This window comes from Sus scrofa, chromosome 1 (genome assembly GCF_000003025.6).
Source record: "Sus scrofa isolate TJ Tabasco breed Duroc chromosome 1, Sscrofa11.1, whole genome shotgun sequence".
Taxonomy (NCBI): Eukaryota; Metazoa; Chordata; class Mammalia; order Artiodactyla; family Suidae; genus Sus; species Sus scrofa.
In genome coordinates, this window is record NC_010443.5 from 50,416,565 (window position 1) to 50,434,510 (window position 17,946).

The window sequence follows — 17,946 nt, forward strand, 5'->3', positions numbered from 1 at the left end:
ACATCTTGACAGGCCCGTGAATCACAGTTTTAGAAAGGCAGCATTTGAGCTATCTCCAAATGTATTCCTGTTTTTTAAAAAAAATCTTTTAAATTAGAAAGCAATCCCCAGGAGCAATGAAATGGATAATTAGAAGGCAATGATGTTTAGGGCTGCAATTATAGCCATGATTGACTATGTAAGCCTCTGGCAGAAATAGAAAACAATCATTTCTTTTTCGAGATTTCCCTCAACCAAGTTTTTCAGATCCACTAGGCGTATTGTGTGGCAGGGAACGGGGGCGGTGGGGGGGGGGGAGCGGGTATTCACCCTCCTTCTGCACAAGCTCCTTCCTCTGATTGACATCTCCAAGGCTTTGGGAGCCTTCCTAAGCTTTGGCCCTGCAGCTATCAGAGAGATCACTGGGAGGCTTTGGCCATTCACACTCTTGAGCTGAACTGGCTACCAGCTGCAAGGCTGCTTCTGTGGTTGGATTGGGCAGTCATGGCCAGTGGGTGAGTGTGCAGCAGCCTAGACTCCAGCCACAGAGTAGCCAGTGTGTAAAAAGAACAGACGCCCAGTGAAAGAACCCAGGCTCTTCACACAGAGGTCACTCTGTCACCTCTGTCGACCCAGCTGGGCTATGTTCACAGGCGTGACTTTTTGTGGCCACAAGTAGGAATGTTCAGGTTTATTTATTTTGGAATATGGGCTTCTGGAGGGTCTGGATATTTGAAGGAGGAGCTTTTAAAATGAAATTTCATGAACACAACTAGAGATTCTCACACTAAGTGAAGTAAGTCAGAAAGACAAAGACAAATATATGATATCACTTATATGTGGAATCCAAAATATAGCACTAATGAACCTATCTACAAAAGTGAAACCGACTCTCAGACGTAGAAAACAGACTTAGAGTTGTCAGGGGAGGGAGTGGGAAGGACTGGGAGTCTGGGGCTGGTAGATGCAAACTATTACATTTAGAACGGATAAACAAGGTCCTACTCTACAGCACAGTAAACTGTTTTCAATCTCCTTGGATAGACCATGATGGAAAAGCATATAAAAAGAATGTACATATACGTATAACTGAATCACTTTGCTGTACAGCAGAAATTGGCACAACATTGTAAATCAACTATAATTTAAAATAAAATTTCAGGGAGTTCCCGTCGTGGCGCAGTGGTTAACGAATCCGACTAGGAACCATGAGGTTGCGGGTTCGGTCCCTGCCCTTGCTCAGTGGGTTAACGATCCGGCGTTGCCGTGAGCTGTGGTGTAGGTTGCAGACGCGGCTCGGATCCCGTGTTGCTGTGGCTCTGGCGTAGGCTGGCGGCTCCAGCTCCGATTCAACCCCTAGCCTGGGAACCTCCATATGCTGCGGGAGCGGCCCAAGAAATAGCAACAATAACAACAACAACGACAAAAAGACAAAAAAATAAAAAAATAAAAAAATAAAAAAATAATAAAAAAAAATAAAATAAAATAAAATTTCAGTTATTCCCTGTACAATATGAATAGTTGAAAACTTGGATTCATTTTCCTGTTGCTCTGACCTTTTAGATAACAACAACAACGACGACAACAAAAAGGAAACTATCACCTGGGCTAGAAATAGATAGGACCCCATTCATTTAAGATTTTTTATAGCAAGTACACTGTGGCTGAACTTTGACACCTTAAAAAACAAGCCTGACAGGTATTTTCTCTCAAAGAATAATACATGATTTATAGATTATTTAACTTTTCATTGAAGTTGATCTAAAAAAATCTATACCAGCCATTATTGAGTTTCACATGATGAGCAGAAGTAATCAAAGAGAAATTCTTTAAAATGTTATCCAGTTCAAACCACCCACTGGCTACCAGTTTTACCTGGAAGACCTGTAGCTCCGGGCAAACCTTTGGGACCTCTTCCTGGAGGGCCACGATCACCTCTTTCTCCCATGTCACCTGCAGTTCATTAGAGAAATGTTATTTTTCTGTCTATAAAAATAAAATTCCATATTTTTCAGCTTAGAGCAAAGCCTATGTTCAGAAACCAAAAAGTTATCAAGTTGCCACAATCACGGTCATTGAAAATATGTAGCAAGGCAAAAATTGAGTTAATTATATTAAGAGGTCTAAGCAGGGAAAATAAATGATCATATCCATAGATGCTGAAAAGATATGTGACAATTAAACATGCAGTCCTGATACAACATTCAATAAAATAGGAATTAATCTGCTTCCTTAACATGATAAAGTATATATACCTCCACCCAAAGCTGGCACAATGCTTAATGAGAAAAACATCCACTACAGTCAGAACGCTATAACCACACCCACTTTATCACTATTATTTTATTATTTGGTTTGAACCATCTGTATTTTCAGGATGGTTTATCTTTTTAAAAAACTTTTAAAGACATTAATTCAAAAGTTATTACTGCCCCGAAAAGACAGCAGCCACTCTTGCTTTGGTTCCCACATTCTTCTCTTACTCAGCCCTTCTCTCTCTGCTAATGAGAGCAGTGAAGGAAGAGTTCATTCAGGACTGTTTATCTTTTTTTTTTTTTTTTTGGTTGCACCTGCAGCATACAGAATTTCCTGGGCCAGGGATCAAACCTGTGCCATAGCAGCAACCTGCACCACAGCAGTGACAATACCGGATTCTTAACCTGCTAGGCCACCAGGGAATTCCACAACTGTTTATCTTAAACCCTAGTAAATCAACCCGAATCTACTAGAAACAATAAGAGAATTCAGTAAAGCAGCAAGCTACAAAATTAGTACATGGAAATCAATCATTTTCATATATGTAAACAATCAGTAGTAATAAGATATAATGAAAAATGATCCCATTTGTAATAGTAACTAAATTAAAATTAACTAGGAAGAAGTTTAATAAGAAATATGCAAATGCAACGTGAAAAAAAATTAACAGAAATTGGAAACAATCTAAATATCTATTAAAGGGTAAAATACGCTTTACCTTCCACAGAGTGGGATAGTATGCACCTGTGACCAAGAACTAGCTCTTTGAAATGATCCCCAAGGCACTGTTAAGTAAAAAATGCAAGCCCCCCATCAAAAAAAACACAAGGTCCAAGTCACTTGCTAAAGGACAATATGATTTGTTGTTAAAAGGCTGTAGGGAAAAATGTATATTCATAGATCCTTGTGTATCATCACTGGTAAGAGTAGGTCGGAAACCAGTAATAGTGACTCCTAACGGGAAAGATAAAGGAGATGAGGCAGATGGGAGACAGGGGTGGGAGAGACACTCTTCACTAAGTATCTTTTTATACATTTTAAAATTCTTGAACAACATAAATTTAGTATTACCAAAAATAAATTAATGAATTTTCAAAACTTAAAGGGTGCTGTCGCAAGTACCTACATTTCACTTCTGACTCATTATTTATAGAGAAAGTACTTTGGATTGCAACCAACCATGTGTATTTGCAAGACAGCTGATTGAATATGGGGATTCAGCAGCCACAGAACAAAGCTGAATTAATTATCTTGGCCCCTGCAGAGACCAAACCCTGAATCTTGGCCTCATTAGCAAAGCACCTTATTATCTCAGTTAACTGATCCTAAATGACTTCTGTTGCTCCTGGGAAAAGACAAGTTCTACTGTCTTATTAGTATAGTGGAAAATTATTATTTTACCACATTGTTAGAAAATGCAATGGCATTTTGCAAAAAATTCCATACATAATCATTTTCCAAATATTTGTATCAGCCCAACCTCATTCAATATTGTCAGGATTGTTATAATTTTAAAAACAAAATCATGTACAAAACAAAAATAGGAAAAAATATGTATACAACCATCTGTGCATTTGTCAAATAGTCAAAACTCTCTAATTATGAAATGAATATTTAAATAGTTGCCATACTTTGATTTTAGCTGTGAATGTCCTTGTGTGAATATTTTTATGGTGAATCAACTACATTTTCAGGAGTTCCCTTCGTGGCTCAGGTGGTTAATGAATCCAACTAGGAACCATGAGGTTGTGGGTTCAATCCCTGGCCTTGCCCAGTGGGTTAAGGATCCGGCGTTGCTGTGAGCTGTGGTGTAGGTCACAGACACAGCTCAGATCCCGAGTTGCTGTGGCTGTGGCTTTGGCGTAGGCCAGTGGCTACAGCTCCAACTCAACCCCTAGCCTAGGAACCTCCATATGCTTCAGGAGCGGCCCTAGAAAAGGCAAAAAGACCAAAACAAAACAAAACAAAAATAACAACAAAAAATAATCAACTACATTTTCAAAACAAGTCTATCAATACTGTGCAAAGATACACAGCTCAGCCTGAACTCATACTCACAGAAGCTAGATATTTTTTATACTCATCATCAGTATGACCTGAATTAGGAAGATATAACAATTAGCATTTTAAAAACTAACGGCTTAAGCACACTTGTTAACTTAGCAATTTAAATGTCATCTCACAGCTATTCTCAAGACTGGCAAGTGAGAATGTGCCACATTTTCTGAAGATACAAGATGAAGATTATAAATTAAAATGCAACTTTCACAGGGACAGTGACAGTTCAACACATTCTAGCATGAAGCCACACCAACTTTAAAATGTTGCTTCAAGGCATAAGACCACTGTCTCTTTAAAAAAACTATTATATATATATAGTTTTTTATTTATATATAAACAAACTTATAGAAAAAGATGGATATAATCAGTGAAGTGATGTGAAACTTCAGGAGAGACAGAAAAACTCTTAAGAAAAACACAATAATTCTAGAACTGAAAAATACAAGGTCTTGAAAGTAAACATTCACTGGATGGGATTATCAGCATGTTTGGACACTGCAGAATAAAGGGAATACAGCACAGTGATCATAATTAATAACATTGTCTTACATACAGAATATGATTTTCTCCAAATTTAAAAAAAAAAAAAAGACCACATCTTCATTTCAATGCTGTTTTTTGGTGATCAGTCATGGAAAAACAAATTTTCAACAGGCCCCAGGACAGAGCCACCTGGCAAATTGGAGGAGCAGTTGTACACATGTCAGGCTAATCTGTTTCTCCAAACACTGGTCATGTCTTCCTCCAAGATGTAGGAAACCTGGCTCAGGGAACTCAAGCTCACCTTTGTTAGTCTATTGTGTCAGGAAAGACCTACAAAGAGCTTGTCAAGTAAGCGTTCGATAAGGTGTGAAGGGAAATAGGCAGTCGGAGAAGAATAGCAGCTCTTAATGAACAGAGTGGCTGAAACCAAAGACATTCTCATTGCTCCATAATTGCTATTGATGTCATCAATTTGGAAGCTATAATTGATGCCCCATCTTCACATGAGCAAAATGAACACTGGAAAAGGTGGGTCTCAACTACACAGGTACTTTTCCAAGCCCTGCATATACAACAGCCATCTTTAATTATTGAAATAAATAACCCGTATTCTCTTTGAAAATCATTTCTTTAAATTTATATTGAAGAACTATTTTTTGTGTTAATGCATTATTCTATTTACAGGCTTCTGTAAAAGTGGAGTGTATCTTCAGTGAACTCTGTGTCAATTGAGCTTATAATAAAAAGTGGTTTAATTTATTTAAAAAATACATATTTTATTTACATGGTGACACATCTACTTGACCCACACTAAAATATCTAAAAATATACCCAGCCTTCCTCCAAGGGACTTGAAATTAACAAGCCATCAACATTTAAAAAGAGTACTTCTGACATAAAAAACTGACTAAATCCTCAGCAAAGTGAACAGGGGCCATTCAAGGGTCTCTAGTGTTCCTGCTCAAGTGTCACATGAAATGGACACACAGCAGGGCTGCAGTTGTAACATGTTTGTGTAAAAGTGTAAAACATGTAGATGAAAACCAAAAAATATATAAACATGATTTAAGCTTTGAGTTTTCTACTAGCTCCTATTAAAAATGTTCCACTATGGAAGTTCCCTTGTGGTTCAGCAGGTTAAGGATCTGATGTTGTCACCACAGAGGCTAGAGTTGCTGCTCTGGTGCAGTTCAATCCCTGGCCCAGGAACTTTCACATGAAGTGGAAATGGCAAAAAAAAAAAAAAAAAAAAAAAAAAAAAAAAAAAGTTCCACTATGTTTTCCACAGCAATTTTTTAGGAAGAAAACTGATTTGATTAAGACATAGCCTGAACTGTTAAAAGCTTTAGTAAAACGTTTGTTTTACGAAAGTTTGCCTCCATAGCAATTTCTTTGGAAAAAGGCTCTCAAAGTAAGCCTATAGCAAACCAAGACCCATACCATCCCTTCTTTATTAACCATGAGAAAAAAATGTGACAGGTGACAATGAAAAACATGTCTTCTCTGACTGTGGAACAGTTAAGTTTCAAATGGAGTGTTTATTCTCAGGGAAAATTTGATCTGTAACCTCTGTAGAACACTATGTTTTCTTATTAAATCGGATTGTTAATGCATGTGATGGGCAAAAAAAGGTCAAGTCTTGTTACCTAGAACCACACATCTCCAAATGGCACAGCACTGACTGAGACAGAAAAGCTGCTTATTCCTTTCTTCTCACACCCCATATTTTAAGAAAACTCAGCGAAGATGCTGTTTTAAAGGAACTCAGTGCCAAGAGAGATTTGGAGGAGGATGGGGAGAGAAAGTTCTTTTGAAAAAAGAACAGAACTATCTCACTTCTAGATAAATACTACAGAAAAATGGAGGGGGGGCAAATTCTGCTTCATGAATGAACTTAGTGCCAGAGACATTTTTCAGGTTTCAAACACAGAAATATAGTGTTCGCCCCTTCAAAATAAGTTCCACCTGCTAGAGCCAACCCAGTCTGATCCAGACACAACTCCATGCTGTGATTCCAAGCTTCCAGGAAGTTTCCAGATCACATCATCTTTGTTTCCAGTGTTTCTCGCCCCTGGATGTACATTAACATCACCTGGAGAATATTTTTAAAGCCTGATACCGGGACCAAGGAAATCAAAATGTCTGGGAAGGGGACCCAGACATGGGCAGTGTGTAAAGCTCCCTGGGTGGCCCTGTGTGCAGCCTAGGCTGTTAGCAAGTACATATACATTTTCCTTTCTTAATTAAAAAAAATTTTTTTTTTGCTTTTTAGGGTTGCACCTGCAGGATGTGAAAGTTCCCAGGCTAGGGTTCGTATTTGAGCTGCAGCTGCCAGCCTACAGCAACAGACACAGTCACAGCAACACCAGATCTGACCCACATCTGCAACCTACACCACAGCTGACAGCAATGCCAGATCCTTAACCCACTGAGTGAGGCCAGGGATCAAACCTGCATCCTCATGGTTACCAGTCAGGTTCGTAACCCACTGAGTCACAACAGGAACTCCCCATTTTCCTTTCTTAGGGCTTGAAATGGGACTTGAGCTAAAATTTAAGCTCAGCCCCCAATATGGAGACTTTCTTTTAACTGGAGCAAACAGGGCTGTGAGCCCCAGAGCCCTTTTCATCGGGGGAGGTGGGTGACCAACCCACACTAGTGCATCTCCACTGTGGGCTCACTCCTGGTGTAGGAGGAGAATCTGTCTTCCTAATAAGTTCTCTGGTGATATGGATACTGCAGGGACTGTTCTGCTGGGACCACTGCTCTGAAGTGAACCCACCAAGGCTGAGGGGTCACTTGTGGGCTGGGGCTCAACACAGTCAGCTAAGCCAGTGATCCATGGCGTGGCATTTCCTGGAATGGTTTATAGAGTGAGTGGGGGCCCAACAATAAGGAGAGCCCTTCCAATATGAATTCCTGAATTGCTGCTCAAAGCAGGACAAAGATGAGAGGCTCTGAGATTCTTTCAGAAAAAAAGATCCAGTTCTCTCTAAGATGAACTCAGTGCTCTCTCCATAATTGATTTTGTCCAGCCTCCAAAAACATGGAAATTGTGCCAGGTTTACAAGAGGCCCCAATTAGGGCTCATTTTTTAACATGCAGCTCTGTGTATGCACGCCCCTCAAGTAATTAAAAACTCTGTTCCAGCTGCAGGTGTAGTGAGCCAGATGCATCAGCAATTCATTTATAGATCCAAAAAGGCAGCTTGCTTGACCTCTGACCACTCACACCATAATATTTATCCCTAATTGGAGCACCGCTGTTTAAAAAACAAAGTCCCTCTCTTGTTTTTTATGCAGAGTCTTTTTGAAAGTTCCCAGAGAGCTGTCAGTCACTCATCATGACACAGAAACTCCCCACTTTTAGTCCTCTCTATAAATTATCCAGGAGACACAGCCCCCTCCACCCCGCCCTCTGCAAGCTGACATACTTTCTCACCTCAACTAGCAACCACCACCAGAGGCAGCCAGTCCTTCTGCAAATCCTATGGAACAACTAACACACTCACAATCCTATTTTCCTGCAAAATACCAGTTTCAAGGGCTAACCTTGCTTTAACTAAAGAAGAAACAAACTCTCTCATACTCTCTTATGCTAAATAAGGAATAAAGTTAGAACATACCTCAGAGCTGAAAAAAAAAAAATCCATCAAAAGTAATATCCAATGTCACTCTTTAAAAGAAGAGGAAAAAAAAAAAAAGAAGAGGAAAGCTCATGATGTGATTTTTATGATGTCCTGCTAACAAATTTGTGTTCATTTAAGCAACAGAATCAAGCATTCTAAAGCCGGTTTTAGAAGAGCTTTATAATGATTTTAGAGTCTCAAAAAAAAAAAAAAAACTGAATGATCCTTTACCAGATCCTATAAAATTTATTTTGAACTATGATTAAGGCAGAGTGGGAAAGATCAATACTAAAAGTCAAAGGACCTTGGGAGTTCCCTGGTGTATTTGCAGGTTAAGGAAGTAGGGTTGTCACTGCTGTGGCTCTGGCTGCTGCTGTGGCAGGTATTTTGATCCCTGGCCTGGGCACTTCCACATGTCTCAGACAAGACGAAAAAATAAAAACTCAAGGGAACTTAATTCTTGTATTTGGTCCACTGTTGTCACAACACCAAGGTCAAGAAAATATCAAACAATAGTTTTCTAATCTTTTCTGTTGCCACTGCAAAAGAGGATGATAATCTTCTTGTCTCAGAGGTATATGGAGCTTGGTAGGACATGTGAATGTACCTGAAAAAGGCCAGTTTGCCTTACCTTTAGGTCCCCTCAAACCAAGAGCCCCAGGGGGCCCTTTCATGCCTGGAAGGCCACGAAGTCCCATCTGGCCTGGGAAACCATTCTCTCCAGGGGGACCTGGGGGGCCAGGGGGACCAGGACGCCCAGGGAGGCCAGAGGCTCCTGATTCCGGACGCTTGAGGCTAGCAGCCATCGCAGCAAAATGCTCTAAAAGATAATAAACAAAACAGCCCAAGGAAGTCAGAAACACAAAAGTGATTCAAATGAAAAGAGAGCTATTCCAAGTGCCTTTTTTCTAAAAGAGTCACCAGAGATTCCAAACTGGTGGTGAGAAGAGGATATAGCTGGATCATTTTTCCAGGGGCTTTCTGCCAGGAGGCTTCAGTGGTGCTGCTTAATTCAGCCCTCCCTGTATGGAGCTGGTTCTGCAGCTCTAAGACAAGGGGTTGGGGATAAAGGTCCTTAAACTTCAGGGCTTGGGCTGAGCAGTGTTCCAAAGAGATGAGTTTGTCACCTGAACCTGGCTGGTTACCTGAAAACCCAGGGTGGGAGAAAAAAATGTGCTTCTCTACACGGGTAGAAGCTGATACCTAGAAGCTTTATAGAAGCCAAGGACGTTATTCAGAATTAGTACTAAGATGCCATTTGGGACCAAGGCTAGCTTGAAGATATTAAGCAATATGACATCCTGAGCATTCATGACTTCCTATCAATTCTCCTTCTCAAAGTTGTTTCATGCCTGGAAGAGACACCAGACATTAAAGAGAGCTTAATCCCTAGAAATGGTCATACTGTCTTAAAAATTAATAACTGGGTAGGCTTTATCAGAAACCACTGAATAGATTGAGCATCATCCTCTAAAACCATGGAGAACAAGAAAACTTCCCCATTAAAATACCCTAAGGGAAATATTCTAAGGCAGTATTTTTAAACGCTTTAGGGTGTGAAGGAGAATATGAATTAGGAACACATTTCTCACTAAGATTTTAAAATTGTTCAAATATGAGTATCCAGAGTTGGCCTTATTTAAGTAAGAGTTGGTATAAAGTCATAATTTTTGCAACATGTAATATTTAAAATGGAAATATCCTTTCAAGAAAAAACGTCCGCAATACTGGTTTTCAAATACAGAAGTGACAATTTTACTCGGGAAAGGTCTATGAATCTACTAGACAAACTGTCCTCTCTCATGAACACACAAAAGATGAGTGTTTCCTCATGACAGAATTAGTTCCAATCAAAATAAGAGAATAAAGAGCAATTGCCATAGTTACAGATGAAATTAGATAAAGGTTAAGAAATGCAAAAATATATCACCATCTCGGTAAAATTCTAGTTATTGGTTTCTACATACTTGCTATAAATAGAAATAATGGCCTTATGCTTCTTATGGGCAGAAGACTGCCAATTTCTCCTCATACAACCTACAGAAAGTGCCTAGGTCAGGGCCAAGTACACACTAAGTGATAGGACATTAAGAGGAGAAAGGCTCCGAGAATTTGTTTTCCAAAGGATAAAAAAACATGTGTGGGTCTGTGTATGTGTATCTGTGCATGCCTGTGTTTATATATGTACTTTCTTGTAAATTAATCCCATGGGCCAAAAAAAAAAAAAATCCAGGTTGACCCAGAAAGGTGATATTTTTCCTCAAAGCTATAAGCTATTACAAATGGCAACAAATTGGATGAAACAAAATTGAAATTAATATTATTCAAAGTTGCCCACTTTTAAAGCATGCAAAAATCAAGCCATTCTGATTTACTTACCTTGCATGACTCTCATGCAAACCTGCTTAATGTGCTGATCAGTTGGTGCTCTACCCTGGGACAGAAAAGACAAAAGCCAGTTTGTACAAGGAGCCAGAAAGAGGACATTGTTAGATGGTAAACTGACAGGCTGGGCAAGGAGCCAGATGGCTGGATTTACATAACTTGCCCGATGCTGAGGAGCTGAGGTCAGGTCCTGCCCAACCCCATCCCACCCCACCTCCCACCCACCCCCCCATGCTGTGGGATGGAGCTTCTAAAGGGAAACTCCAGTACTCACTGGAGGACCTTCAATCCCCGGCAGGCCAGTGGCGCCCTGTTCTCCCTGCACGCCTCGCGGGCCAGGTGGTCCTCGAGGTCCTTCCACTCCAGGAAGCCCCCGGCTTCCTTCAGGTCCCCTCAAGCCAGGCTCCCCAGGGTTACCTACCTAAAACAGAAGGGCACGCTGTACATCCAGGCTAAACATAAGGAATGTGTCCGTCTCATATTAATACACTTACATGAAATTGTGGGTTTACTTACATCCTATCTCCTAAGAGGTGTTTGCTCAGAGGTTACAAATCCCCAAGGTAAACACACAAGGTAAATACACAACACTGCTCCAATCTCTTAGCATTCCAGCTCAAGTGAACTTTTTGAAGATCTGTCTTTTTGGTACAGTTATTATTTCAAAATGTTGACTGGGGTAATACGTTTTAAAATCACTTTCTTCATACTTTAAGCCATGTTAGTTTTCAGTAAAACATGTTAACCTTTTCTGGCCACAAAAAGACCACTGAGTTCACAATACACGTTTTGCATTGTTACGACTAATAAAGAAAGCATAACGATTTTCCAAGAACATAAATTATGTTCTTAACATTCTTTGGAGAACTGGAAGTCAGATGGATCCAGAAATTAGAAAATACTAAAATGAAATCAAATGCATTCAAAATGCTAGGTTTAAAATTAATGCATTTAAAATACCAGAACAATAAGAGTAAGTCAATAATTTATATAAGATTGAAGAAGATAAAAATCTAAATATTAAAGATGTTAAAAAATAAACCAATTATTTCCTTAGCACAAAAGCATATACCAATTAGATTTTTCTTCTGAAAGCAGACCACTAAATGGCATTTTTAAAGCCCTCATCTACAAAAACTGCTTTAAGACACTAAATTCATTTATTTTTTGTTAAACTACTTCTGGTAGAATTTCTGGCAACGTAGTTACAGCGAACTGTTGTTTACAGCATAAGAATGAGAAGATAAAAAGACAGGAGGCATGGAGGGAATATTACTGCTCAAGATATGAATGTTCATAAAGCAACTCAATCCTGCTTCTTTTTCATATGCAACATTTTTCTAGAAAAAGCCAACTTGCTCAAACACTCAAATGTTTTAAACTAAAGGAAAAAAGGTGATGAAGCAAGGCTTTCTCTAGACACATCTAAATAAAGCTCAAGGAGTATGCTTTTTCCATCTCTATTTTAAAAAATGACATTCAAAGTCAATTTGTCAAAATTGCTTCTATGAAGAAATTTTGGCTTAAAAGATTTCCTGAAAGTCAAAGTCAACAGGGATTGCTAAGGGTGTGGGATGGAAGGATAGCTGCTGGGGAATTGTCAGGTGACTAGAATGCAAAACCACAGCAAACTTCTAAAAAAAGCCTGGAGGAGAAGCAAAAATGAATTCAAGATGCACTAAAGAACTGGAAGAAAACAAAGGAGACTAAATCAGAGTGTATTACCTTGCTGGCAATGTCTAAAATACTGATAGAACAAGAGATGGGACATTTTTGATGACAAAATCAAGGGCCAGCATGGCCAGGACATCCTAAGGGAACGAATTCCTCAGTAGAGGAGGGGGTACACTGAAGTCAAAACTGGAATACAGACCTCACCCACTCACCAGGTTGTCTGCGCTGAAATCATGGAGGAAAGCAAGAATCTTTCTGTTAGTAACTAGCTCCCCTGGTTCTGGGATGCTTCAATATTATGGCATTACTTGGATAGTGTCAGAAAAGACGGGTAGGAAGGGAAGTGATAAATCAAGAGCTGATTCCTAGTATTATATCCAAATTTAAATGACATGAACTAATTTTGACACCTGTACTGTTCATCCACTTTTATATATACACAACCTGAATTCTTATCAGTGAACATTACTGATTCTGTCTAGACAGTGAAGTAGAATTTCCTCTACCAAATTCTATTAAGGTTTACCCAAACCATTTCTGTCAAAGAGTTTCAAGCATAAAGATATTATTTGAAGCTTGAGACTGTCGCATGGTGTTCAGACGTAGTATGTAGACAGGAAAAGTAATAACAATGTAGTAATTTCCATCTTGGTGCTGTGGGAAGAGGCCAGGGCAGGGTGCTGAAATCAAGTCAGCCTGGGTCCATCTGGAGAAAGTTGGGTTGAAGATGAGGCTAAACATTTATGGAGGAGGTACTATTCTAAGGGAAGAGTGAGAGTGCCCCAGGCTAGGAGAACACCACCAGGGCACTACACAACATATGCCAAGTAAAAAGAACTACAAACAGATGACGTTCCAGAGAGGTCAGAAAGGAGGCTGTGAGGCAGGGACTGCTTCATCAAAGGCTTTATATACACTTGGCTAAGAGTCTGATTTTATTCTATAAAATGTTATTCTTGAAAGGTTTTAGTGGGCTTTATCTTTTTATCTAGAGGACATTGCCTGGCAAGAGGATAATATGATGGACCTACATGATGGATAAAATGATGAGCTTGAGAGGAGCCCAGAAACAGGGAGGGCTTGGAGATTCATGGAAACTGATAACAGGGGCCTTGAGATTGAAGTCTGAGCTTCATCCTTTCTCCTTATGTTATCTTAAATTTTATATTTTAAAAATGTACAGTTCTTTCATATCAAAAAATCCTTCTAGACTTGCTATTAATTGATTCTATGATTCTGAAAACATCCAATCTCTAAGGATATCAGTTTAGTTTCTGAAAAATGATAAACTGATTGATTGAAATGAACATTTTCTCACTTTAATAATTATCTGTATTTTCTTTCACATCATGCCTAAATGTTACTTTTCCAACTAGAACACACAGGAGATTAAGAAAACTACTGAAATATTGGCAATGATAAGACTGACAATGAAATTCAGTTATGCTCTCATCACCGCAAAGCACAGGTCAGTTCTTGTAAAATGACCCATTTGCAGAAGAAATTATGGCATATACATAGTTAGCCACTTATAATATGAACAAAAAAATTTCTTTAGAATAGTTAGGTCAAAAGGCAGATCCATTTACACTGTTATGAATAACACCACCCCACTTTGGGCTAATCCACTACTTAAAGAACACATTTAGACATTAATTTCCTTAAAGATAAGTCCTTTTAGAATTGAAGTTTATAGCATGATTTCATAAAGCAGAGCATTGCATTTTCTATAGTTTTTGACATTTTTACTTTCTTATACCATTACTTTTTTTTATACTTACGGATCCTTTTGGGCCAGGTAATCCTATATCTCCCTAAGTCAATAAAATAAAATTATATTAGAACAATGTATTCACATTTGATAGTTTACTAAAAACATTTAAAAGATGATTGTGCTGCCGAGGTCTATAGAAAACCATAAACAGAAGAACCCTGGCACCATAGAAAAATACTAAATTTAAAATTTGGATTCTGGCCCCAGTTCTGCTCCTTAACTTCATGACCTGGTGTGAGGTCTAACTGCCCAGACTTTGGCTAAACTGTCTAGTAAATAACAGGGTTGAATCAGAGCTCTTTAAGGCTCCATCCAGATCTAAAAGCTAGGTGTCGAGAATTAAAATGTGTAAGTTAAAAGATACTAAACTAGCATGTTCTTATCAAACATAATAGATATTTAAACCAGATGACTTCATGTTTGAAACTCCAACAATATTTTTCAACTCATCCCCAAAAGTTTTTATCAAACCTAATGTTCATTCTCTTATGCTTTAAAAAAAACTTGACTATCTCCCACCACTAGTTGTTTATTCAGCTCATTTTTAGCACATCTGTGCATCTCCACTACAAAACAGAATGATTTAAAATATACACTTAGCTTATGAAATGAACAGTTTTAACAGGAAATAAGATTGAAATCATTTTTTCTCTAATTTACTTAATAGGAAGCTTTGCCTAATTGAGAAGTTACATTTATCTTAACTCTAAATCCTAAAAGTCTGAATAAAACAAAGTGACCAGAATTTTCTCCTATCCTAAAAGCTCTCTGAAACTATTTTATGAGCACTCTGCCACTCCCACCACAAAGGACCAGACTCAAGTTCCCAACTAGGTTGCATTAGTAAGGATGAGCCAGTAGGCCTAGCAAGGGTGGTAGGAGCAATAACTTGTTCTCCTTCTCACTGACTCCTGAAAATTAGCAGCAGCCTCCTCTGGAGTCGGAAGCCACTTCTTTGCAGGATTTTTAGACTTGAGATAATGCCCACAGCCACACTGGTGAGTCACAACTTTCTAACTATAATAAAACCTTAATTTTGTTTCCATGATAGGCACTATTCAAAGACTTTCCACAGTCATGTAAGAATCACGTTGAAAGTCTAGATAGAAAGCCATGGGAAAATGTGCCCTCTAAAGGGAATACTTTGTCCTCCAAACACTTAAGTCTATCAAGGTTGGGATGTTTCCCCTTGTTTTACTTGATCTTGGCTGCAATTCTGGGGGGTTGTTTGTTAGCTAATGTAGAAACATCTTAGCCTCTAAAGCAATCAGCAAGGATAGCAGAGTTCAGTGAGGCTCTATCAATAGCCAGAAAAAAAAAAAAAAAAAAAAAAAAAAAAAAAAAAGATGTCTTACGAGTTCACCCCTTTCTCCTGCTTCACCCTCTTCACCAGAGACACCCTAAAAATTAAGATTAAAAGTCACATTTTAAAAATACTTCATCCCTTGGCCCAATTTTAATCAGTCAACATTGATACGCATTCATAAGTCCCCACACTGCACCCAAGAACATGCAGAAATAAAAAATGCTTTCAATGGCTTTCCAGTCTATCTGTGGAGGGCTTGTCCAGGCCAGAGAAAAGCCAGAGGTGAGGCTTGTCCAGCCCAGAGAAAAATCAGAGGTGAGACTGAGTTTATGCTAAAGTTAAGGATTCCTGACTATATCCAAGAATTTTATAATTAGGTAATACTTTAAAAGAGCTCTTACAGTTGGGGGAAAAAAAACCCAGGGCAAGGCTAACTCTAATGCATTTGCATAGTTTATTTGCAAAGGTCTGGGAAAAGGAAAAAAAATCGTGATGCAGCTTATAGAAAGCTCCAACAGATTGAAGCAAACCAATTTGGTGAATAAGAATGAGACAGGACCACTCTTTTCAAGGGAAAGACAGTGTGTTTTCTTGAAGGCAGAGCCATCATTAGCTCCAGCTTATTAAAGTAGTAGATAAGGCTACAGACCAAATTAAATCCTGTTCATTATGAAGCACTTTGAGAAAAATGGGTTGGCGGACACATTTTACTCATACCCACAGATGAGCCAGTGCCCCCTGCTGGTGAAACATATTAACATTTCAGATTCAAATGATGGCACCTACCTGTTCACCCTTTGGACCAGGTTCACCAACTACACCCTGTAATGAACACAATATAGTACTTTTTCAGTATTTTGAAATTTTAACTATTTAATTTCAAATAAACCAATTCCCTTTATTGAGCTGGTGGATAGGAACAAGTACGAATAATGTGTAGAAGAGAACATCCCCCTATCCTCACCACCTAGCAAGAGGCAGGTAAGACCTGGACAAACTGACAATTATACAAAATCACTGGAAACTTAACATGTTCTCTGATCACATTCATGTAAAACATGACTAGTAAGAATAGAAGTTTATGACTAAATAAGAAGTGTGATTACAGCTAAAATTTTTTCTTTTTCAGCTTTTATTTTTTTCCTTCTGGTAAATTATCACAATAAATATTTGTGTTTCTCTCCTTTTTTTTTTTTGATGCACCTGCAGCATGCAGAAGTGCCTGGGCCAGGGATCGAACCTATGCCACAGAAGTGACTTGAGCCCTGCAGTGATAATGTCAGATCCTTAACCAAGTCTCAAGAGAGCTCAATTTTTGTTTCTTAATCTCAACTCTCAGTAGCTGCAGCTCTCTTTTTCGATAGCTCTCTATAATAATTTCTAGAAAAATCCATCACTGGGCCACAAGTGAGCTTGGTTTTGCAACAGAGTAGAAGTCAATCTTCCAAATAAGGAACTTTCTTGAGAGCTAGATGTCTTACCCTGTCACCTTTCATTCCAGGAAGTCCTGGGGGGCCAGGCAGGCCAGGGAGCCCAGGGCTGCCGAGAGAACCCTGAAAGACAAACACAGAGTCCCCAGAAGCACAGTTACTATGACACAGAAAGCACACAAGCCAGAGACACAACCTTGGGTGTGTTGACTGCTGTCTAAAATAAATGTGCTGTGGTTGGTTTAGCTCTGCTCCTCAAATTTGCCACTCTCCCACATCTCAGGAGAAGAGAGCCAGTCCCCTTCCCTCCGCCCCACCTCTGAGGTCCTTGGTTCCTGGGTTTGCACCCCTTCCCAACAGTGGGCTCCTTCAGCTGAGTCCCTGCAAAGGCATCACTTCAGCTCACTGTGTAAACAAGCACTGCCTCCAGAAGTAAAAGGCAGCATTCACACACAGTTCTCTCCAATTCCAAGAACAACCAGGGGCCAAATGTAGCACTTCATATCTCTCCCGGTTTTAAAATAAATGCTACGAACCACACTGATTAAAATGCCTTCTGAGGGTCTCCTAGATTTAATTTGAAATCTCACATTTACATTTTCACACATTCACATAGGAGTAGAAATCAAGTAGGGATGATTAAATTACCCTTTGTACACTGTTTTTCTCTCCTTGCTCTTTTAAAAAATGTCTTGTGTTCTATAGGAAGCAAATAAACCGCCAAAGACTAGAAATATTACTTACCAGTTTACCTGGCGGTCCTGGGGGTCCTACTGGTCCTATTTCTCCTCTACTGCCCTAGAAACACAAACATGATGGTCAACTAGACAGTCTGCCAAAATGTAAATGTTTAATTACTATGTCAATAAAATAACATCGTAGTTAGGTTATTGAAATATAAAGGTCATCAGAGTATTTCTCATTTTTGACTAGAGGCAGAAACCTTTATAGTCCATGTCATTCCGCCCAT

At 39.0% G+C, this 17,946-nt stretch overlaps 1 protein-coding gene across 2 annotated transcripts in view; it reads right to left on the reverse strand.

The window, feature by feature from the left end:
• COL9A1 (collagen type IX alpha 1 chain) overlaps window positions 1-17,946 on the reverse strand; it is a 95,002-nt gene that overhangs the window by 13,210 nt on the left and 63,846 nt on the right. For both annotated transcript variants that reach the window (XM_003121273.4, XM_021089350.1), the window contains 9 exons: window positions 17,721-17,774; window positions 17,028-17,099; window positions 16,333-16,368; window positions 15,596-15,640; window positions 14,248-14,280; window positions 11,067-11,213; window positions 10,787-10,841; window positions 9,039-9,227; window positions 1,855-1,932 (listed from right to left, as the gene is read on the reverse strand). In XM_003121273.4, coding sequence (XP_003121321.2) covers window positions 1,855-1,932; window positions 9,039-9,227; window positions 10,787-10,841; window positions 11,067-11,213; window positions 14,248-14,280; window positions 15,596-15,640; window positions 16,333-16,368; window positions 17,028-17,099; window positions 17,721-17,774 — 709 coding nt within the window. The remainder of the gene's footprint in view (window positions 1-1,854; window positions 1,933-9,038; window positions 9,228-10,786; window positions 10,842-11,066; window positions 11,214-14,247; window positions 14,281-15,595; window positions 15,641-16,332; window positions 16,369-17,027; window positions 17,100-17,720; window positions 17,775-17,946) is intronic.